The sequence below is a fragment of the Oenanthe melanoleuca genome, chromosome 6, assembly GCF_029582105.1.
Source record: "Oenanthe melanoleuca isolate GR-GAL-2019-014 chromosome 6, OMel1.0, whole genome shotgun sequence".
In the NCBI taxonomy this organism is placed as follows: Eukaryota; Metazoa; Chordata; class Aves; order Passeriformes; family Muscicapidae; genus Oenanthe; species Oenanthe melanoleuca.
In genome coordinates, this window is record NC_079340.1 from 26,149,801 (window position 1) to 26,172,465 (window position 22,665).

General features: G+C 39.2%; 2 protein-coding genes across 5 annotated transcripts in view; one reads left to right on the forward strand and one right to left on the reverse strand.

Moving 5' to 3' along the window:
- Nucleotides 1-341: 341 nt before the first annotated feature.
- Nucleotides 342-10,877, reverse strand: ZDHHC6 (zinc finger DHHC-type palmitoyltransferase 6). Its single transcript, XM_056494311.1, has 10 exons — nucleotides 10,545-10,877; nucleotides 8,666-8,757; nucleotides 6,926-7,085; nucleotides 5,700-5,861; nucleotides 5,061-5,114; nucleotides 3,558-3,725; nucleotides 3,242-3,283; nucleotides 2,759-2,904; nucleotides 2,631-2,674; nucleotides 342-903 (listed from the first exon to the last, which is right to left on the reverse strand). The coding sequence occupies exons 1-10, from the start codon at nucleotides 10,791-10,793 to the stop codon at nucleotides 800-802; spliced, it is 1,221 nt and encodes a 406-aa protein (XP_056350286.1). The 5' UTR covers nucleotides 10,794-10,877; the 3' UTR covers nucleotides 342-799.
- A 65-nt stretch (nucleotides 10,878-10,942) lies between these two features.
- The window catches only part of VTI1A (vesicle transport through interaction with t-SNAREs 1A), a 257,422-nt gene continuing 245,699 nt past the window's right edge, over nucleotides 10,943-22,665 (forward strand). For 2 of the 4 annotated variants that reach the window (XM_056494314.1, XM_056494315.1), the window contains exons 1-3: nucleotides 11,253-11,437; nucleotides 17,963-18,021; nucleotides 21,818-21,928. In XM_056494314.1, coding sequence (XP_056350289.1) covers nucleotides 11,344-11,437; nucleotides 17,963-18,021; nucleotides 21,818-21,928 — 264 coding nt within the window. In that variant the 5' untranslated portion in view covers nucleotides 11,253-11,343. Of the gene's footprint in view, nucleotides 11,438-17,962; nucleotides 18,022-21,817; nucleotides 21,929-22,665 lie in introns of all 4 variants that reach the window. The other 2 variants (XM_056494312.1, XM_056494313.1) reach the window with 2 other exon arrangements.

Sequence of the window (22,665 nt, forward strand, 5' to 3'; positions counted from 1 at the left end):
ACAAGTTACTCCAATTTAAGGTCTTCCTTCTAATAATCCATACTAGATGCTAAATAAAAATGCTTTAAGAAGGCTGTTAATCATTAGTAGCAACTAGATTCACAGAAGTTTTTGCTCTTGGATACTGCTTTCTTTAAAATGGATGAAGATCTTTGGGTACGGGCTCAGATTTCAGAGGGAACAGACAGTGCTGGATGTAATTTTTGCCATTGAAAGCAACAACTGAAGCTTTTTAACCTTGAAAAGCAACTTACAAGGTTAAATCTTTACTTCCCCATCCATTCACACTCCCATGCCTACAAACTAATTCTTCTAGGTCTAAGAACAATTGAATCCACAAGTGAGTATGAATGTATCATTTATTTGAGGTGGACAATTCACATCATTGAAAGTCACAGGTAACAAATTTTATCTGGAATTTGAATCAGGTGTTTATTTTCAAGGGCAGCTTCAGAGAAATACAAAAGATAAGCAGCACGCATAACAATCAGATGCGGCTGAGGAAAAAACCTAAAATCTTAATGCTCAGAATGCAATTTAAACAGAAAAAACAATCCTGACTTGTGATGAAAAAGATGCAGCTTGAAGGCAATCCACTGAATGGCTTCTTCAATTATTTATTGTTTAAAAAGTATGCAAACCATGGCACAGGCATATACAACCCTTTCAGCTGTGAGGAAAAGAAAACCTCATCCTAACATATTCATTGCATAAGTCTAAAGTAATATACAGAAAATTTCAAGTAAAGGATTGTGGTCTGAAGTAAAAATTCCATTTAATATTTAAAAAAATTAGAAGGCTATTTGCTTTTCTTCTCTCCATCCACTGGTTGATCCGTTTCAGTGTCATACTGGTATTTTTCCACACACTTCCTAGGGAACCAGCCTCGTTCTCTTATTCCACCTTAAAACAAGAAAACTTGCATTAACTTAGAACAAAACATGGCCCACTACTGAGGAAAAACACAGGACTGGAATCAAGCACTTGCCTAAGTTATTTTCTTCTACAAAACAGAACATCTAAGTCATTCCTAAAATCATTGCCTGGGGATGCACAGATTTTCTCCAACCTACAATGTTTTCAGACATCTCCAAAGTTCTGCAGTGCTCTACCTTCCTTGACGAAATTATCTTCATACCCTATCTGAATCTTTCTGTCTATAAATCAGGTTTACAGCTCATTTTTCTACACATCAGGGGAACAGAAAGCAGGTAACAAACATGCCTACCACAGACTTTCACACAGCTGATTACTATTTGTACATACCCAAACTGTCTCCCATTTTCTACTCCTCTCCAGGTAAACTATCCCAATTCTTTTGGCTTCTCCTTATAAGCCACACTTTCTATTATTTAACTCTTCTCATTTTTCTCTGCTTTTCTCTCAAGCCTTTACAGTTGATCTTCCTTTTTCTTGAGATGCAGTAACTGCTTTTACTTGTAGACTTGTATTTCAGCAGTCTCTGTCAATGCTGAGGAGGATGGAAGGCTTACTTCAGCATCTGGGAAGCTGTATGCTTTTTCTTTTCTGAAAGTGTTGACTCATCTTAACATTACCATTGAGTTCTTTTTTCCAAAGAAGAACTGCTACTTAATAATTCATTTTGCCATCCTGCTGTAGTGCAACTTTTTGTTCCTGCATATTTATAGCATTTTGCTATACATTCCTAACAAACTCATCCTATTATTGAAGTCTTGCCTGATCCAGCCTCTCAGTGTTCACCAAGTTCTCCATCCACACTATATTTTAGCTGATTTAAAAATACCAACATTTAATAGAGAAGATATGTCCTGCTAATCTTCACAATAAGCAACACAATACAAACTATTGCCATGTTCATTTGTGCCTGATGTCTGAAGTTTATTGGAGTGAGCTGCCAGGGTACTTCCAGCCCATGAAGGTTTCAGACCTCCCATGAAAAGCATAGACTCTGTCAGCATAGTGACTGCTGGCAGCCTAACATGTGCAAATATGAAATGCACATGCAGTGAATTGTTTGGAAGAAACAACAGAATCCAACACACCCTCTGGCAGGTAAAATTTTAGTTCAGTCCAAAGCAAGTGGTCTGAAATGAAAAATGTAAAAGCTTCAATGCAGGCAGCTGTGATGCTGACCCTCTGCAGATCAGGAGTCTTTAATATCTTCAACTCTCACAGTTAGTTTTATAAATGCACATTAAAGTCTCTAAAAATTATTCCAAACCAAAGACATAATGTCTCCTAGTTTTCAAGATACACAAAGATTAATCTCTATACTTATACAGAGTGTGTAGGAAAGAAACTTGGATGTGTTTAAGACAGACCACCATTCGAATATAAAAAAATTGATTAATCCTTAACTTCTTTATTAGTCTAAAAGTCTAATCTTTTCTTAGAATATGAAGTGTTCTCCCTTCCCACTCAACTTTCAATAACTACTAAATGAGTGTGCTGTCAGTCAGACAGAGTCATTTAATGTTTATTAAAACTGGGAAGTCTATTAGATTAGAGAATAAAAACTGTGGAGAGAAACTAGTAATGTTATCATTCTGTATTTTGAGAAGTGAACATATAATATTGGCCACATTTCTAGATAGCTATAAAACTGATTTGCAATTTAAAAAAAAAAAGTGAAATTAACTGCTCCATACCATCAGCAGCTGAGATGAGAATCTTCTCACCATACATCCAGTGTCTGGGGAAGGAAGCATAACAGGTAATTAGATGCCAGAACTCAACTCAGAATTCTAACCAAACATAAAGGTGTGGGGCCACTAACTTTAAACCTCTGGTGGCTAAAATCAGATCCCCTTTACTCAGTGCAATTCTAGGTTCTTCAGTGCACGGTGTTGTGAAGAATGTTTTAACACCTTTAGTCACAGGGCAGCAGACACCACTGTAATCTTCTATGGCTCGATACCGCACCTGCAGATTGGAACAGAACACAGCCATGTGTTATTTGAAGGAGTTACAGCCTTACTGATAAATTTCACACTAAAAAAATCAATTCAAGCATATTACAGATTCAAACAATGACAGTGACTGTCGAAGGGACTCTAAATTCTAAATTACTACTTAACAATGAAGCACAGTCCTCTTTACTACCATTTTTCTTTCCATCTGGAAACTAAGAAGCAAATGCAAAGGCTAAATGCCAAGACTAATTAGGCAGAGATTGCTATACACTGTTTGTGTCGATTAATTACATTTATTTATACTGCTATTTCAAAGTACTTTTAGACCAAACTTCACAAATACTTACACTTCTTACTCGCTTGTCTGCTTTCTGTTTCAGTTGCTCTATCTATAAATGATTATAAATAGAAATTTAGGCAGCATTCAACACAAAACAAAGCCAGGTATTAAATCATTCAACAAACACAAGAAATACCATTAGCAGTTTGAAGCACACAAAAAAGCATAACCCTTTAGTGCATTAAAAAAGGGAGAACATTTCAGAGAACCCTAGAGGTGTATTTCAAGCCCATCTATCTTAATTATTTAAAAAGCTGGTCTGTTATTGCAAAGGAAAGCAGACAATTGGGATAGTGGGGAGAGTCAACTTGAAGACCAGTTACCGTCAAGCTGTACTGGTGACATCCGTCTCTAACTGGCCAGTCCAGGCCATCTCCCTCAGGAATCCCAGACCATGTAAACACTTGCCTGAAGTTCTTCCATTTACTTCCCATATCATAGGGGAAGATAAAGGTCTCACCCGTTTGGTAGTACTGGATTCTGTCTTTGGCCTAGAAAATAATTAAGAAATGCAGTACATAAAAAACCCTACAAACTGCAGTCAAGCAGCAAATATTAAGAAGTTTGGGTTATAAGCTCTGTGTTGGTCCATGGGACCTACAGGCAAATATTTTCAGGCAAGAACAGTGAAATTCTGCTATATCAACCCAGGCTTTAAAAGCTATTGAAACCAATCATGGCACTCAGAAGGATGCCTGGTCTGAGTGTCCCCATCCCTGTCACCTCCCATTTACTCTTTAACAACCGAGTCCACTGACTACACTAATAATTCCCTCCACACTCTGATTTTCTTCACTGCTTTTTATTAGGGACCAATGCCTGACTATTTCTCAGTTACAGCTCAGCATCCTTTGATTAATGATCACAAACATGACCCAACATTGGTAGTGCAAATTCCTCCTCTAAGAATGCACACACAGGCATGATCTGAATTGCCCACAGTCTGTAGTCACAAGTTTTACATTCCCACAGCTCTGATGACATCTAGTGGAGCAGCCACAGAGCAGTGCTCTCTGTTGCAATAATGTAATTTTATTAAATATTTATGTATTACAGCCTGTGCTCAACTTTCAAAAGGGACATATTAGCAGCCTGTGTTTTACAGTAAAAATTTTAACATATTATTCCAAATTTTACTATAGTGATAACAGGGATTTCTTTCACTTATGTTCCATTAATCCATTATTCAAAGGTCTAACAAGACTTGGATTCAGCCATATCCCGTGCAAAGAGCTTACAATGCATACTTTGAGTACTTATACACAATCAAGATTTTCATGTTAATTTGGCACACAAAATAAAAGACAACAAGACATTAATGAAATGGTTGTGAACTTACACAAAAACCCCAGGTGGAACCAAACTAGTTTCTAAATACTGTGTCAGTTTTGCTTCCTCTAAACTTAGTTTCTATTGCTTGACTATATTTCTCTTGAAAGATCTTGTGAAAACCTCTATAAAGATGAGGAAATCCAAGAGAAATTTAAAGGACAGAAGACTAGGTATCTTCTAGTACTTCTTTAAAATCAAGGAAAATCCTCCCTTACAATATTTTAAGAAATGGGGAAAACCATCTACCTGAAATATGTAGATAAGCAAAGTATTTTCAAAGCAAATATTATTCTATGTTCAACAAACTCCTCCAAAACAAAGGGAAAATTTGTGCATTTACACGACTTCTCATTTCTTTCAGTGAATTATAGGGGTTAGGTCAGTGGTGAATTGAAATAGCATCTTTGGATTTCACCCAGAGGTGAAATAAAAAAAATTATATATATGGAAAATAGACTTTGTAGCAGTACAAGAATACTGTAATAAAAGCATACCTTTTCTTCAATCCAGGATTCGATTGAAGTTTTATTTGTCAAAATTACTTTCATCTGAAACAGAGGTGTTAGGTGAAATTAGGATCTATTTTCTGCAGGAATACATAATCTATACAAAGAAAGCTTCATTTAAAGAACTAAATTTGCTTTAAAGAACAAAGCAACTTTTATAGACTTAACTGAAACATTTGTTAGAAGCTAACCCTCAGCAGAAATACAGACTCTAGAATTATACACTTAAGACAGTATCACAGAGTATTGCACTTTATACTCAAAATGTGTCTTTTTGTTTCCTTCCAAAGATCTCCAACATTTTAAGAAATATATCAGGCATATTTACACATATTTGCAGGGACAGGGCAAGTATTTTGCCTTTTTAAGGGAGTTTATAAATTCATCTCATTTTTCCTTAGTCCATTAGATTTTCACATCCAAGTCCTCCCATGGAAAATAATGAAAAGAAACCAAAACTATGGTAACAGAAAAACTGGGACAAAGCTACACAAATCCCTGGAAATATTATACAACAACATAAGCTCTGAACAACTGTTCTTATCTCAATCCTGAATTCTGTTTCTGCACCACAAGAACACAAAACTTACAGCTTTTAGCTTCTTTGTAACAGAGCCACAGACTCACCTGGATAATAAACAGCATACCAACAGCAATAGTTGTTCCTAAAGCCAGTCCTAAGGCAAATAAAGATGCAGCAAATGCAGACAGCCCAAAGGGAATAATGGGACGAGGGTCTCTTTTGGCTGCACTCATGTCAATCTTCACAGAACTCCACCCAAAAGATATCTGCAAAGAGAAAAATTCTCTTCAGCTTTAGAACTTTCCAACTGCTGAAACAAAGCAACTTAGCCATAAGAAATCTGGCTCTGAGTCACACATCTGACAGGTTTATAATGCAAGGAGAGTAACTAAAAAAAAATACTCAAAAGACTTTTCTTTTATCTTCAGAAGTTTGTTGCTAGATGGAAAATGAAACCACAATCACCATATTGAAAGAGCCACAGGCCCAAAAATTGGCAAAGAAAACAGGACTCTGGTTTGTTAACAAAAACACATTCATCAGTATCAGATGAACAATGTTTGCATAGAACAGTCCCCATTTTCCATGGAAATGCTGCAGGTTTTTCTCCAAAAGCTTTGCAGACAGCAGTTTTAACATTATCCCTTTGCAAACACTGCTCAGCTGCTACAAATACAACTTCGTCTGTTACACTCAGCTGATGTTATCAAGCTCTTCACTGCAACCACAAAAGTTGAAATCAAAGCTTACAATCTTAACCATGGGTCTGAGATAAGAGTAAGCTTTCAGAGCAAGCTTTGCTCACTGTTGAAGTTTTTCAGTTAAAAACCCACAGTTAACATATTTATTTTTAGTCACAAAATATAATGTACTTTTTTTTCCTTGAAGAAATTGGCACAATTCTAGAAAAGTAGCCAGTAAAAGAAAATAACTAGGATCTAACTTGTGTGCTGGAAATAAGTAGCAGCTGTTTTCTGTGCCAGCCAAAACACAGCCTGTCTCTCTCTACATAAAGTACTACTCAGAAAATATCTTCAGTCAATGTAAAGCAATAGGAAACTCCCTGTGATTATGAGAAGGAACAGGGAAAAAAAAAGTAAAAAAAAAAAAAAAAAAAAAAAAAAGAATTAAAATAGAAACAATTTTCTATCAATTCCCCTCCATCCACACACATCTTACAGGTATACAGCAGAACTAGGAGTGCACGTAGAAAGAATAGCAAGGAATTCCACATGTTTCTTCTCAGAAAACCAAATACTCTTGTACTTCCAGAGATAAATTATGCACCTGACTTAAATAACATTTTAAGCATTTAGTTTTGTTTTCTTACTCTGTTGTAAAGCTGAGTGTACATTGTCATAATAAATATGAAGGAAGCGTGAATGCATCCCAGTGGAGCTAAGAGGAGAAACAGAGTGAAAGATGCATGATTCTGGTATCCACAACAGTTGTTGATCCAAGGACAGTGGTGATCCATCTTCATCACACATCTGTGAATAATAAATATTGGTTAATACAAAGGACAGGTAGGATGTTTCTCAAACAACTAAAAGGATGGCTGACTTTCTACTTCTCAACCTCCATTCTTTCATTTGAACCCACCATTTCTGACAGATCAACACAGTAGTTTCTTTTTAGTTGCTATTCAGAAATATATTTCCATGTTGTAGAATTAAAAAAAAAACAAATTAAAAGTGCTTCCAGGTCCTACCCTCCCTAATTATTTGTCCTCTCCTTTACTCAAACTAACTAGTTGCTAATAAACACCATAGTACAGAGCCTGAAGACAGAGCCATAGAATGGGACTTGTAAGAACTATGATCACGATAATTAAGCACTACTGTCAATGCTAGTTTTTAAAAATCAGAATATCAGGAAAATAAAGGAAATATCAATTTCCCTGTGAACTACTTGTAGAAAGAGTATTTAAAGAAAAATATACAGACAGAAGTGTGATAGTGAATCTTTTCAGTGGTAAACCCTCTGAAAGCTTTCTCAAATGCTATGTATTGACCTTACACCATTGAAAATCCTTTCAAAAAAATACATTTAACAAATGTGAACACCCAAGAGACACTTACATATTCAATATAAAGCCAATTATTTTGGTGTAGCTTATAGATGAAAAGAAACTCCACCTGACTAAAGATTTGTTCACATCCCAAATTACCTTGACAGGTGTAAAAGTCTACGTGACCACCTAAGTGATCAGTCCTCAGTGAAAGGATTGACACTCAAGGAAAAGAGTTGTTAATTTTAAATCTGGGGATAATGCAGCCAAATTACAACACTGCTCTGGAGTTTGTTTCCTACAAAAACACTGACTGCACATCTTGGGTTTATAGAAATAACAAACGAATGTGTATGTTGCATATCCTTTCACATTCTCTTAAGAGTCCTTCAGAGGACGACCTGCCTGGACTGCAGACAGCTGAACTGTCTTGATTTTTTCAAGATGCACTAAATTCTAGTGACAGCTATTTATAATAAAATATCCTTTGTATCAGGAGGAGTGTGTTCAAAGGTAACAAGGTGCAAACTTCTTGAGTTGACCCAAAAGGTTTATTACCTCACTTACCATACCAACTGCCCTTAAAAACCCGATTTGGGGAAGAGTAAAAAAGCAGTCCAAAATTTCCACTCAAATCAACATTTAATTTCCATTTGGAAAGATGACAGAACAGATATTTCTACTCTCTCAGCAGATCAATGTTTGGACTCAGAATGTAAAAATAATTTAAAAATATTTTTAGGTGTTTACACAGACTCACATCTCTGAAGCAGGACTTGCATTGTTCTGTTAGCACCGTCAAGAAGCTCTTAACTGATTTCAAAGTATAAAGAAAATGTTAAAGGCAGTCATTTTTCTAAACTAAAACACAGCAAAACTGTATAGATATCATACAGCTAGAAAGTGGAAATACTTGCAAGGGCTTTTGTGTCCATATGGAAGCTTTTTTTTTAAAAAGCACAATGCAAGTGCTGGAAGCACAAATTATGGTAATGGTCCACCATTAGATTTGAAGCTGCTCTGATATTGACTTTAAATAATTGTAAAGAGAAACAGTACCTGTTGCACTTCCGACAGTGGTGTGAACGAGGTGCCTTGTAAGACTGACACACTTTACAGTATTGGAGATACATGCAATCCTGAGATTTTTCCTTTAAACAGAAGAATAGGAGTGTCAGATGTATACACAACTCTGCTGGCAATGTTTATCTTGGCATTTTCCTAAGCACCTTTGATTTCTTCTGACAGGGTGTGTTTCACAGTCCAACCCTATTTAATGGTAGGCGTCAGGGAGAGGAAAAGACAAAATTAAATAATATCTTAGCTAATGTCTTAGTTATCAACACAGCCATCTCCCACTGCTGAAAGTGCTGGTTGCTAAAAGAAATAAACAGTTCTTCTGTCAGGAAGAGCAACTGTACAAGCAGGATTTCATAGTGAAGTTCTGAGAGTAAAAGTCAGCATGTGGCCGTTCTAATAAATAAAACAAACAAACAAACAAACAAACAAAAAAAAGCAAAAAACAACAAAAAAAAAAAAACCCAAAAAACAAAAAACAACCCTGAGCATATTTTCTCTCCATTTTACACCATAAACCACTCTAAGCTTACTACTAAGATAAAGCACTGGTAACCACTAATGTTCAACGCTCTCAAAATCTTTTACACACACATGCCCCAACTACAGCAAGATGAGAGACAGAGACACTTGCAGACAGCAAGCAATGGCCAAAATCTTGTACTCAGGAAGCAGAGTACCCAGTTGTCCTGCTAAGATAATTATTAGGATCCTCTTCTGCCTAGACTGTGTCTTGAGTAATATTCCAGGATTAGAATGGTGACCAGCATTGAACTTTGAATCACGCCACTGGAACACAAACTCTGGGCAGCTGCCTTGAGATACTGAAACTGTTTCATTCTTTACTACAACTCTTCCAAGAGATTACTGAAGCACAGGAAATGCAAATTTCTATCTTGCACTGTGTTAAACAGAAGGTAAACATATAATTTTCTGGCTTGCATAAAATAGAAAAAAAGAAATTTTCTAAATTAATTACTTCTAATTGTTACTGCCAGCAGCAAAATCTCCAAAACAGGTGTCTGCAGGAGCACGCAGATAACCTTGAGATTCTCATTCCCAGCTAACAGTGTTTGCTTGCTGCTGCTTTCCTTTGAGAAACCCCTAATAAAGGCTGCCTGCCAAGCAGCCTTACCCTGACAGCAGAGGGAGGGGATGGAGAAGGGCAACAGAACAGAACCGAGCCTTAGAGAAGCAGATCAAGGATGTAACTTAGGCAAGCAGGAAGCCAGCTCAGCTCTGCAAGGCTGTCAAAGCAACAGCCATAGAAATAACAGTGTTGTACTTTCTCAAGAGCTGGGGTCAAGGAACGGCCACCTGAAATATTACAAGGCTGGCCATGAAGACCACCAAAGGAGACCCCAAAAGGCCAGATAAGGACTTCCAATAAGGAACGCAACAATGTAAAGTAAAGCACTTCATATACATTACATATACTTATACATTAAGTGGCGATAGCGAATGAATGTGTAATAAGCGTGGGTGATAAAAACTCTGTTTACCCAACGCTCGGCACACTCGGTTAGAGGACGGACAATTGAAGCGTCCAGCGTGCTGCTTTCTAATACCAAAACTGTGTTTAGAAGTTTCTATCCGTCCGATTTCGGTGTCAGCAGCAAGCCGGGTTGTACTGGAAACTCTGGAAGCTGCAGGAACAAAGCGGGGAGAGGCAAAGGAGAGATTTCGGAACAAGATAAGGAGGAAGTAGTGGCCTGAGAGCGCGCAGCGTTCTTGGGGGGCGGAGGAGACTCGAAAGACACGCGATTTGTACCGTCGGACCGCGGGGCGGCCGGCGCGGCCCCAGGGCTGCCGCCGGTCCCCGCGAGGCCCCGCGACGAGGCGGTCGCAAGGCAGCGCTTACCGGCGTCCACCCCAGCGGGACGTACCCGGGGCCCACGAACATGGCGCTGAAGTAGTTGTAGAGGATCATGACGGTCCAGTTGAGCAGCATCACGAAGTTGACGCTTCCCCCGGCCGTGTCCAGGGGCCAGTACCAGAGCGCGGCGTCGGCCATGGCGGTGGCGGAGCACACGGCCACCACGGCCAGCGCCACCGCCGGGCCCCAGTGGCACAGGCGCCGCGCCCGCTGCAGCGCGCCCGGCCCCGCCATCGCCGCTACCGCCGCCCGACCGCCGCCGCCCCGCCGCCGCCGTGCATGGCTCCCGCCGGCTGCCGAGGGCGAGGGCGGGAGGGGAAAAGGGAAGGGAGCGGGAAGAGGAGGGGAGGGAAGGGAGCGGGGAGGGAGGGAAGGGGAGGGAAGGGGCGGAGCGGGGCGGGAGCGGCGCCCGCGCTGCCACGGCCCGCCCGCGTCCGCTCGCAATACGGGCTCCCGGGAAACAGCGGCCCGCCGGTGGCGCGGCAGCCGCGTTCCTCCCTCCCCGCAGGTTACGAGGCGGGGCGTGAGGGGCTGCGGGGCGGGAGTGACCCGGCGCTGCCGCCTCTCCTCGGTGCCCGCGGCGCAGCGCGATCCTGCGCGCCAGGCTCGTCCAGGGGTTGTCGGGACAGCCGGGAAGGGCTGGGCCAGCTAAAGCACCTGAGGTTCGCCGGAACGTGTGGCGAGAGGCCCGGGGGCGGAGTGGGGGACGCGTTTTGGGGTGGCAGAACACGGAAGCGCCGCGGTCTGGAGCGGCGCCCCCGGCACCGGCAGCGCCATCGCCGCGATGTCTTCCGACTTCGAGAGCTACGAGCAGGACTTCGCCGTGCTCACGGCGGAGATCACGGGCCGCATCGGGAAGGTGCCGAAGCTGGTAGGAGGTGAGCGGCTGCTCTCCGCCCCCCGCGGGCCTCGCTCGGCAGGCCCGGCCGGCTGCTGTGTGGGAGCCGCTCCGGCTCCCGGCGCTGGGCGCGCCGGGCGGGGCGGGAGGTGCCGGCTGCTTTTAGTGAGGTCTCAGCCTTCCCTCACCCCCGTGTGTCAGCTCGCTCCTTACGCAGCACGGTCACCTCCCTGTCCCAGCAGCGAGTTGTGTCTTTAGATGTGTTAATACAGAAAATTTGATTGCTGGCCACCTGTAAGGACCAGCTCTTCCCTTTTGCCCGGTTCTGGGGCTGCCCGAAGTTACGCCGGTGCGCCTGAAGGGCTGGGCAGAGCTGCTGGGGGATGTTCCCTGTACCAGCACTGCTGCTGAATCCTCTTCATGGTGATCATGCCACAACATCACTACTGGAAATCGAGTCTTTCTGCTGTGGCACAGACAGATTTTGTGCATGACTTAATCTGAATCAGTATTTTTGCTGCCTACTGTTCATACGTTTGATCTGGATAATTGACTGTGGTGACTCACATGCAGGAACAGATTCAAAGAAATCGGTGTTCATTTACTTTGATGTGTTTGTCAGTAGCCTGCAGCGTTCATGGTCTAATTCATTCTGTATCCCTGCAGTAGAGTCAATACTGTCTGTAAGAGTAGAAAGATGAAAATTATAATCTCGTTTATCAGCCCAGCTGAATCTTCCTGCACATAGGAATCAGTGCCCCAACACAGGGCTCCGAGTGGGAGATGGAGGGAAGCTGACACTCATGGTTTCCTCATCTGTTCTTCTTGTAGCTCAGCTTAATGCCTCTTTTGTTTCCAGCTCATTTAATACTTCTGCCTCTGCTTCTTGTGCATATTGCCCAAAAGTTTGGGACCCTTAACCATAGGAGTGGATACTGTATAAAAAGGAAATAAACACATACTAATGGTGTACTTTTCATATCACAAGAGGAAAAGGTATAATGCATCCAAGACCAAGGAATAACATCCTACTTTTAGAGTGGGAAATGCATCATGAAGTGATGAAGTAGTGACTCTAAACAGTATTTGAGGTAGGTGGTCAACTAAAATGTGTGATCTCAGGGGATTTTGAATAAGAAATCGTTTTGATTCTGGAAGATGATGTCCAATTCTAATCTTAACAGGTTAGAAAGTCTTCTGAAAAAACAGGGTTGACTTCCATGGTTAAAGGAAACTATGTCTTTTCCTTGGCTTAACAAAGATGTTTTGCTCTTGATCTTAACAGCAAGGACACAGGGAGCTAATTCAGTCAGAAGCTGCAGCTGAGGTGGAAAAATTTGTCTGTTTTCTAATGCAAGCCTACAAAATGAAGAAGAGAGAGATTCAGAGTTCCTGTGATTGAATTTTAGAACTGATATAATTTAATCTGCTCAGAAATTATATTTAACCTGTAAATGAGCACTGAAACCATTTACTGAGAGGATGCAGGGAATTCTTCACAAAGGCTTCTTAACTTTTGAACAGTAAATTTAAGGACCACTGGTAAGAACAGGGAGACATCATAAATACGCCACTGGCTCATCCTCTAAAAATCAATAGTGCTAGACTGATTTATAGGAAAAGAGAGATTTAATTTCCTAGTTGTAAAGAGCAGAGATTTGAGTTCCTAATTGTATAGTTTTTGGAAGTCATCAGAGTCTGTTCAATAGTAGGAAGAATATTCTGCATAGTAGTAGTGGATCTCCATAATCCACTCCTTGAATCAGTCTCCTTTATTCACTTAAGGAGATTTTGGAGCTTAAATAAAAGATGTTTAAAGAGTAAAGGCTTCAGAAGTGACAAAGCCTACAAGCAGCAGGCCTTGAAATCATTGCTCTTTTATAAGACCATTAGAAGGTTACTTTTTTATAGAATTTGCCATCCTCACAGAGGAGACAGAATACGTGTTCTCTGCAGGACCAGTAAAGTGGTCCTGCTCTAAATGGAGTCAAGATCAGACAAAAGTTAAATTTTTCCCCCCCATTTTGTATTTGAATTTGGTCATATGTGGTTTGAACTGACTTGCATTAAAGCTGCTTCTTGCACTGTACATTTATGGCTTAGGCATTGCTTCTGTTTTCAGGGCTATTCTATCTTTCATCAGGAAAAACATTTTCCATGACTTTAAAGCAAACTGCAGTCTTAGCTAACAGAGGCATTTGACCACCTGGAAAAAAATATTTCTAATTATGCTGAACAATTTTTCAGAACTGTTTTAAATACACGTTTTCCCCTTGTTTCTTAATAGGAATATTTGCAAGATCTTTGCTTCTTCATCACCAGAAGTTCCAGTTAGTTCTTGTGGCCATGACTGGGACAGCCTCAAAAAGAGGATTATGAGGTGGGAGGGGAAGATGAGGTGGCAGTTTTCAGCAGCAGTGATTTGAGAGACATTGCTGATGGCCTTCTTCCTCTCCGCTGGAAGAAGCAGCATGAAAGGTGTAAGGACTTGTGCCACTCTGCATAATAAAGAGAGATCTCCTCAAGTCTAGTGGCTGGTTGTTTCCCTCTGCTGCCCAAGATGGACCTGCTGTGATGGAGAAATGCTGGTTAATTGGTTTTGCAACATTTCTGCATTCTGTGTTGTCAGTACATGATGCTGTCTTGTGTTCTAGGAGGATGATGGCTCAGCAGACAATCCTGTTGTCACAAATGCATAAGTAGTTCAGCAAGAACTGTAACAAAGGCTCTCTGATACCACAGAAACAATAAGCAGCAGGGACAATAGAACATCTTGGGAAGAAACGTCTTCTGTTGTTGAGGCAGACATCACCTGGAGGATTAAAGAAAGTTTTAAATAGATTTTTTGTGATGCTGCTGCAGGTCTTTGAAGAATGAAGATAATTGACTGATGTGTTTTATTAATGCTCCTTGGTGTTTCAGAGAAACATCTGTCTTATAATTTGACCAAAAATTCGTATAAATTTTGATTGCTTGATATGAAAGAGAGTTTTATCAGCACAAATGGTGCTGTTCCCAGCACAGTAGCCTTTGGGCTGTGGTGGCTTTGGACTGGAGTGCTGACATTCTTCTGATTCTTGGTACCTGTGTTTTCTGCTGGGCGATCAAAGTGCTGCCTTTCAGTTGCTGACAGGTTTACCTGAAGAAAGCCTTACCTTTAATTTTCTGTTGTACTCCTGTACTGGAGTTAACTTTCTCAGTTTCAGGTCTGGCTCATTATGTTATGCCTCTTGAACCCAGTTTTTTAACCCAAAGAGAAAAATGCATATATTTGATTTATCTCTGCTGTTGGACAGTAACTTATGCAGTGGTGAGCATGTCACTACCTGAGTGAGCACAGCAACATCTGCAAGTGAACTGTAGCCCTTTGTTACTCACTCTCTTCCTCAGCCTGTACTAATGAAAAGAAGTAATTCCACAAGCACTGGGACTATTCAGTCTTAATCCTTTTTTAATCTCCTTGTTGACTTTGAAATGAAACCAGTACTGTGTTATCTTTCCAACCTTGCAGACAGACTCCCACCTTTCTGTAACTGCTGTATTGGAGACAAGGAGGGTGTCTAATGCTAGGGCAAAGCTGAAGAAACTGGAGAAAATGTAGTGAAAGCTTGTTTCTTTTAAGAAAGTGCTACAACCAGAGTATCATGTTGTTTTGTACAACTAGAGAACAGATTTCTTTGCAATCCTACACAGAGGAAAATCCACTTTTGTTTCCAGTCTTTATCCATAGTTTGTCAATTTCACCGCTTAAGTTATACAAACTGGGGAATATTTTGTTTGGGACATTCTGTCTAGCAATGTAGGGATAATATTTGATGAAGCATTGTTTTTTATTTTCTCTAAAGGATATTAGAATTCTCAATCAAAACAAGAAGTTATAAAACACCTTTTTCTTCACTTCCTGTGAAAGTGTATTTAAGGAAGTGATTGAGTAGGCAGGTTGAAAACTGCTAAGTCACAGTGGACTAATACAGTAATATGAGCATCTTTAATTGGACTGTAACTTGTTTGTCCTGATCTACTTGATTAGTAGCAAACTTCTCTTTCCCAGAGGAACTCCCTTGGATCTCACTTTCAGTCTCTGAGCAAGACATCCTGTGGATATTGTGCCCCCCTTCTTATGGGGATTCTGGCTGTGAAATAAGTTGTTTGCTTTGCTTAGCCATTGCAGTAAAACTGAAAAATGCTTTGGAAACCAAGGTTACATGGTGTTATGTGCCCTAGAGGATCATCAGTTGCAACAAGTTTAGCTGCTCTCCTGGAAGTCTGTGAAGATCCTGCCCCAGAGCTGCAGTACTGGGATGTTGCCATGTGCCTGCTCACATGTCTGTATTTAAAGGAAAAACAAAGGCAGTTGTCCTGGACACCATCTGCGTGATTATGTACCTGTGCCAGTGTTAAAACCTCGAGTTGGGTTAAAATTTAATTAATTAAACCATGGGAGATTATTTGAATCCCCTCTCCTCCTAATTCTGTGCGAGCAGTTTTAGCCAGACCTTCTGTACTAATGAGTTTTCCATACAGAAGGTCTGTAGCTGAATTTCTCTGTGGGTCAGTAAAACTTCACTGGCCAGTGCTGAGTAGTTCTTGTAATCACAAGTACAAGCAGAATTTGCTCAGCATGAAATACCTTCCAAAAACCCCCAAGTTTATATCCCTAAATTTCAGGTTGCTAAATGTGTATGAAAATTGTGATCCAGTACAACTCAGAGAAGTACTGGAAATGCTATAGTACATTTAATTTCTGCTGCTATATTTTAAATTTTATTTCAGCTTCAATAAAATGGTGTTGTGTATTTCATACCTTCCATTGTTTTTATTTTCGTCCATTGTCGTCTTGCTAACTTCCAAATGAAGGAAAGAGCAGAGATGTTTTGAGAGATGAGAATGGAAATACATGAGGGGTGGGGAAGGGGAAGGGGCAGATTTCTTGTGTTTTTTTTATGTTAGGAAGATTAAATGCTGAATTTTCTGGCCTGGGTGCCATCATGAGAACCTGGTGGGGAATTAAAGGAAGACATTGCTTGCAGAAAACAAAAAGTGCTACACAGAAAATATTTAATGCATCTTCTGCTGGGGTAGAATCCACCAGATGTGGCAGTGTGAATTCCAGATTTGCAGGAAAGATGGTCCCAAGCCTCATCCTCTCTGCAGGCAGAGCTGTAGTATATGTAACTGAGGAAGGACAGATTGTGATGTTCCTGTGTCCTTGAATGAGAGTGTTGAGTATTTTAGGTGAATGAGAAGATGGATAGGCATTTCAGCCTGTGAGAAGCTGATTTATGTTCCTTTAATAAAGGGTCCCCTCATGAAATTCAGTGGCTTGTGGAATGCAGAGGATCAAAGGAGATCATCAGATAGTCCCTTTTGGTCTTTAATGTGTCAGTTCCAGGATACAAAGAGATCATGTGGAAGAGAAGCAAGGGGATTCAGACTTTAAAACAAAGCTCTGAAGTTTGGAGATACATGAATAAGTCTGTACCAACGTGGACTTATCCATTGTGACCTCTGGGGAGCTGTGACTGGAGACACTTTGGTGGCATTCACTTTTTATCTGCTTCATCTGGCAAACCACCAGTACAGATGTCTCATGATACTCCTGGTTTCAAACAAACCTTTTGTATGTTCAGAGTTGTGTTGTTGACTTCATTGGCACAATGGGTGGATTTAGTCTGAAGGCTGGAAGATGTGATGGTAGCATTGAAACCCTTGAATACCCACAGTAATGAAGCAGTGTGGGGACATTTTATTATCCAGTGTCTGATTATTTCTCTGTTCCCTTTCATGCTGTAACAAACCAAGTTGTGAAGCAATTGGAGTGTATGTGATGATATGAAACAGTGTCAGTTCTCAGTTCAGAATGGATTCTCTGCCTGTGAATTGATGGTTAGAAGCAGGTCAGAAGTCGGTCTCTGTAGCTGGGATAGAGCCTTGCTGGGGAACCTGGCAGATGGTGATTGCAATGTATATCCTAAAACTTATTTAATTAAAAAAAAAATAATTCATATTTTATTACTAATTTCCATTTTTGCTCCTACTAGAAGACATTGGTTTTATTGTAGTTCCTTTGGCATTTCACTTGATATCTGTTGAAACAAAAGAAACAATTCTAGCCCCAGCATAGGAGTAGGGGAATAGAAACATCATTTTTCTTCAGTACCAGAATTAATTTTAATTAGGATGCTTACTTCTGTGCATCTCATATTTTGCAAATGAATATGTTAAGCCTTTGTTCTTAAATGATTTGTTTTTTCTATTTAGTGTATGTATGTGCCTTCTCATGCATTTGTACACACCAGCAAGTGCCTGCTGAGGCATAATTCCTACTGCTGAAGCAGCTCTAAGTCCTTTCCTAACTAGCAAATGCTGCATAACAAGGCAGACTTCAAGGATTCTCCAGTCTTTTTTTTTTTAATTACTAATGTGTGGATCACCATGTGTGAGGATGTCACACAGAATAAACCTTGAGTCTGTTTTAGCTGATACATACAATCTTCTGAAATAGTGTATTTTTCTTTCATGGTAATAGCACAATTATATTGGTATTTTCACAATTCTGTTTCAGATGAGAAGAAGCAGATGGTTGCAAATGTTGAGAAACAGCTCGAAGAAGCGAGGGAACTGGTATGTTCTGGCTTTTCATATGTTAGCTGTAAATTCTTAACAAAAATAATAGCATCACTGATAGTAACATTTAATACCCATTCCCTAAAAATACTTAACAGTGATATATTAGAAAATGAAATAATAGTCTTGAAGTAGTTCTTATTTGAGGATATGAAATACAAGAAGAGTGTATCTTTTTAAATCCTGTGTTAAGTCATGCAAGGTTTGCACTCTTGCTGTAAGTCAATAAAAAGTTTCAGACTTAGAGTTTAGGTCTCTAAACCTAAGGATTAGTTTTGGGAATGGGATTAAATATTTATACACCACAACTTTGTTTTTGACTTGTAAGACCCAAGCACATACTTATTTTAATCTATCAAATATCTTGTAGAGCTAATGGATCTTTTTTTCCATTTTAGCAAGTGAGACAGAAAGGTGAGGACAAGGGGGCCATGGCAGTGTGGGTCACTGATCCAAGAAGAGTGTAGGTGTTAACCAAGCATTAGTTTATGGTTCACTGACAAAAAAAACCCCTGATATGTGACAAGAAACTTGTGCTAAGCAACTGTGACTCTTTTATTTTGTTCCTATTACAGCCTGTTGTGTCTTCCATCTGGGAGGGGTATAAGAGTAAAGGTTTGTAGATGTGGAGTAACTGAGCAAAGGTTTTGGTGACTGCTGAGATTGTCTTTTTCCCACGTGGCCCTTACCATGGTTCCTTACCTGAAGCTGCTTTTGTTTATTGCTTGCAAATAACAAATAATTGGTTTGGTTTATCTAATGTCAGAAATGTAATCTGAATGTTAGGATAGGGAAAGAAATTAGCTTTTCTACCCTAGACTTTCTTATAATGGAGTGAATTTGAATCAATTATTTGGATATTAACTAAACAATAAAATTAATTTTTTGAAGTGGAATAGGAAGAAAAAAATCTCTCAACTGTTTGTAGGCATGTATGGTGCTTTTGCTTTAAAAACAGAATTAGTCTTTTAGACCAGAGCATTGGAATAGCATCCAGGAAAGCTGGATCTTGGGATGAGTTCCTGCTGTTTTGGCTTGTGAGGGTGGCAAGGCACCTAACCTCCCTGATTTGGTATTCCCAATGAGAAACATGGTAAAATTACTGTCTCATCTCATGAGCATATTCTGAAGATACTTTAAGGCCTTTTGGGCAGTTTCATATTCAAACAGCTTCAAAAAGTAGAAATCCAGAAATGTTTTTCAGCTTGTTTTCACTACAAGTTGACATGGCAAAGGACAGAGCAGTACAGGGAGCCTCCAGTGTGGGTGGTCATTGAAATTGTGGTAGATTGGAAGGAGCAGAAATTGAATTAATGGCTCCTTACTTCTCTCCTTATGTCAGAAAAAGATCATCTTAAGTTTCTGTTTATTACAGGATTGAAAAATAAATCCAGTATTTGTATTTTTATCCTAATGATGATCTTCATTTAATGTACTGGCTTTTCTTTCACACTTCTGTTCTAGATCTTTAGATTCAATTATTGGCTTTAAGCAATTACCCAACATGTTTGTGATTAATGTCAAGGCTTGGGTTTAGAAATCAATTTGAACAAACCTGCTAATAACAGAACTGGTTAAAAAGATCCTCTTTTAAACTAGAGACTAGAGTAGAAAATCAAAATAAATGTAATTCCTTGCTGCTGATAGTTTTCATACATTGGTTTGCTTCATTGTCTTGCATAGTCAAAGCTGGGATTATCTGATTTTATTTCCTACTTGGCTAGGAAGTGACACTCTCATGTATTATAAATATTATTATAGAGATAATTTATTTGTATTCACTAAGCAGTGATGGTTTTAAAACACTGTCTGCTTTGTTTGGGTAAAATCACTGGTGTAATTGATTTGATGCATGTGCAGAACTGGCATGAAAACTTTCAGACTCCCAGGCTGCCTTTTCAAGTCAGAGCTGAGGAGTAAGAAATCTCTGGAGAGAAATCCTGTTCTACATCTGATGTGGAGTATCTGATTGTTATTTTTACCAGGTTTTTAAGAAAGATGATTGTTGAGCTAATGGTGAAATTATTCAAGTATAAAATCTAGCATGTGCTAGAAGAATTGTGAATTTTTGAGTGAAATTCTGCTTTCAAGAAGACAAAACTCTCTCTCTACTAATTGCTTTTATCTTTGATGAAGAATGCATCACAAAATTGTTGTGTTGCAAATGCTGGGTTATTCTTGTCTTGTGTTTTTTAGTTTAGATCTCTATTTTAGTTCCAGTAAAATAATGACACAAGTTTCTTAAAATGCTAGCATCTGATTCCAGAGTCCAGAGCAGATTCATCTGGGGAGGTTCCTGTAGGAGGGGGAGACTTATTTTGGAGTGGACAACATCAGCCACACTACTTCGTTGCATTTTTGAATGGAAATATGAAGGGCTGCTCTGCTTTTGCTTGTTTTTGAAAAATACATAAGAGAAATGTTGAAATGTTCATAGAACATTTGAGATTAAATATATTAAGATGAAATTGATAAGAAATAAGCTATTAATTCCAGCTATTGGTTTAATTTATAATACCCCTTTGGAAAGTTAAGCCTGAGCTAAAGACCTGGGTAGAATTAGAAATTGCTCTTTATGTTTCAATTCATTAGTGACTATTTAATTAAAGTCTGCTTTATAGTTTATTATTGAATATAATTTTGTATAATCAGAATAGATCAGGCAAAATGACTTTTAAGTATCTGACAATTCCATTGATTAAATTCAGATGCTTTTCTTATGAAATGAGGATGAAATTTCAAAGTGTAAGCAAGTGATTACATAGGAATAAATCCTAGCAGTCCCTTGTGAAGAACTGCAACCAGTAGCCTGGGACCCTAATTGAAAAGCATTTCATGTTCCTCTGCCATATTGCTCAACCAAGATCAGCAGGAGGTGAGCAAATATTGTTTCAGGTGCCTACAGCAACCAAGGAGAAGTATTCTTTTATCTTTTTTAAGTCAATTGGAAAGATTTTAAAAGGCAGGTGTGGGATTCTTCTGCTGTTCAAAATAGAATTCCTGAACTAACAGCACCATTTAGAGCAGGCTCCAAAGCCCAGTGGGCAGGTAATTAGCAGCCCTCATTTACAACTTTTAATTTGCTGTACCCCTGTGCCATATTGTAGTATTTCAGGCCCCTTGGAATTCCACATAGCAAGAATAAATAAAGCTTTTGAAAGACAGAATATGTCTCTAATTTTTATTTGATTAGACTGTATACAAATTCTTGAATAGCATTGTCATTGAACTCTGAAATTCAGCTATTTAATGTACTTATATGTGGATTTGGTATGTAGACTTAGGTAGCTAGGTTATGTAATTCTGCTGAGTTAGCAATGTTTAAAGAAAAAAGGATTGGTATATTAAACATAAGAATTATTTTATTAAACATACAAACTGGTGGTAAATGAAACTTTAAATATATATATATAAGTAAAATACCTTTTTCAGCCAATGGTTTCCAAAACTGCACAGCTAGGTAGAGGTAGGCTTTCTTTTGAACTATACTCATTTGCAGGAATTATCCTCAGTTTTTTTAAATTTTTTTGTAATAAGATGTATTCATCACAGTTGGAATTGAAATCCAGAAATGTTTGGCTTGAATAATTCCCTCTGAGTGTTAGTAATACTAATGTTGTGACTTGTTTCTTGACTTAAGACTATGCAAAGATTTTGATATATTGTTTGTATATTACAGAATAACCACCATTTGTCCTTATAAAGAAGCAATAGTTCTTGAACTTAGGTAAATTTGTTCTTGCTTTGATTAACCTTTTGATTTATATACCTCCTCTTTGCTTTTACTTGTCAGCTTGAGCAGATGGAGCTTGAAGTTCGAGAGATCCCACCTCAAAGCCGAGGGATGTACAGCAGTCGAATGAGAAGCTACAAACAAGAAATGGGAAAACTTGAAGCTGATTTCGTGAGTTTTTAACTTTTTACATAAAGAAGGCATCTCTAAGAATTTTTAAAATAAAACAATGCAGTTATTCAGACAAATCAGAGGGTATTTTTGACTAGTGTGAGATGAGTTCTGCATGTATCTTGCTATGTGTGTGGACAGATGAAAGCCAAACTGGAGAAGAGAAGCTTTTTATTTATATTAATTTATTTATTTCATTTTAGCATCAGTCCCGTACCAATATTCCAGTTGCTAGCCTCCTGTCCCTTTACCTTGGAACTCTGTTATTTCTCTGTCATTAAACATTATGAGTGTTCATGATGTATGCAAAATAGTCAGCTTTTAATCCTATTTCTTGAGGAATGACAGCTTGTAGTAACATGGGCAATAACATGAAAAACAGTATAATCTCCAATCCATGGAATTTTTGAATGTAGTTTATCTCTTGTGCACTTTATTTGTTAGTCATTGTGTTTTCTTTTCCATTGCACTTAGATTCCTCTTGGCTTTTGTACAAATTAGTTATCAATACTACATTTTTTGGAGTAATGGATGCAGACTAACAAGATTCCCTTGTCTAAGGGCTTCTGCTACAGTTATCAGTCCTTTTTTTGTGACTGGGATTTGCACTGAATAGATTTACATAGAGACAAAACTGTTTCCTGTAAAATCCTGAGAAAGTTCAAAGGGATTGCAAAGTGTAGGAAAATGCTATGTTAATTGGCAGCAGCTCAGTTCCTCCAGGGTAGGGAGAAAGA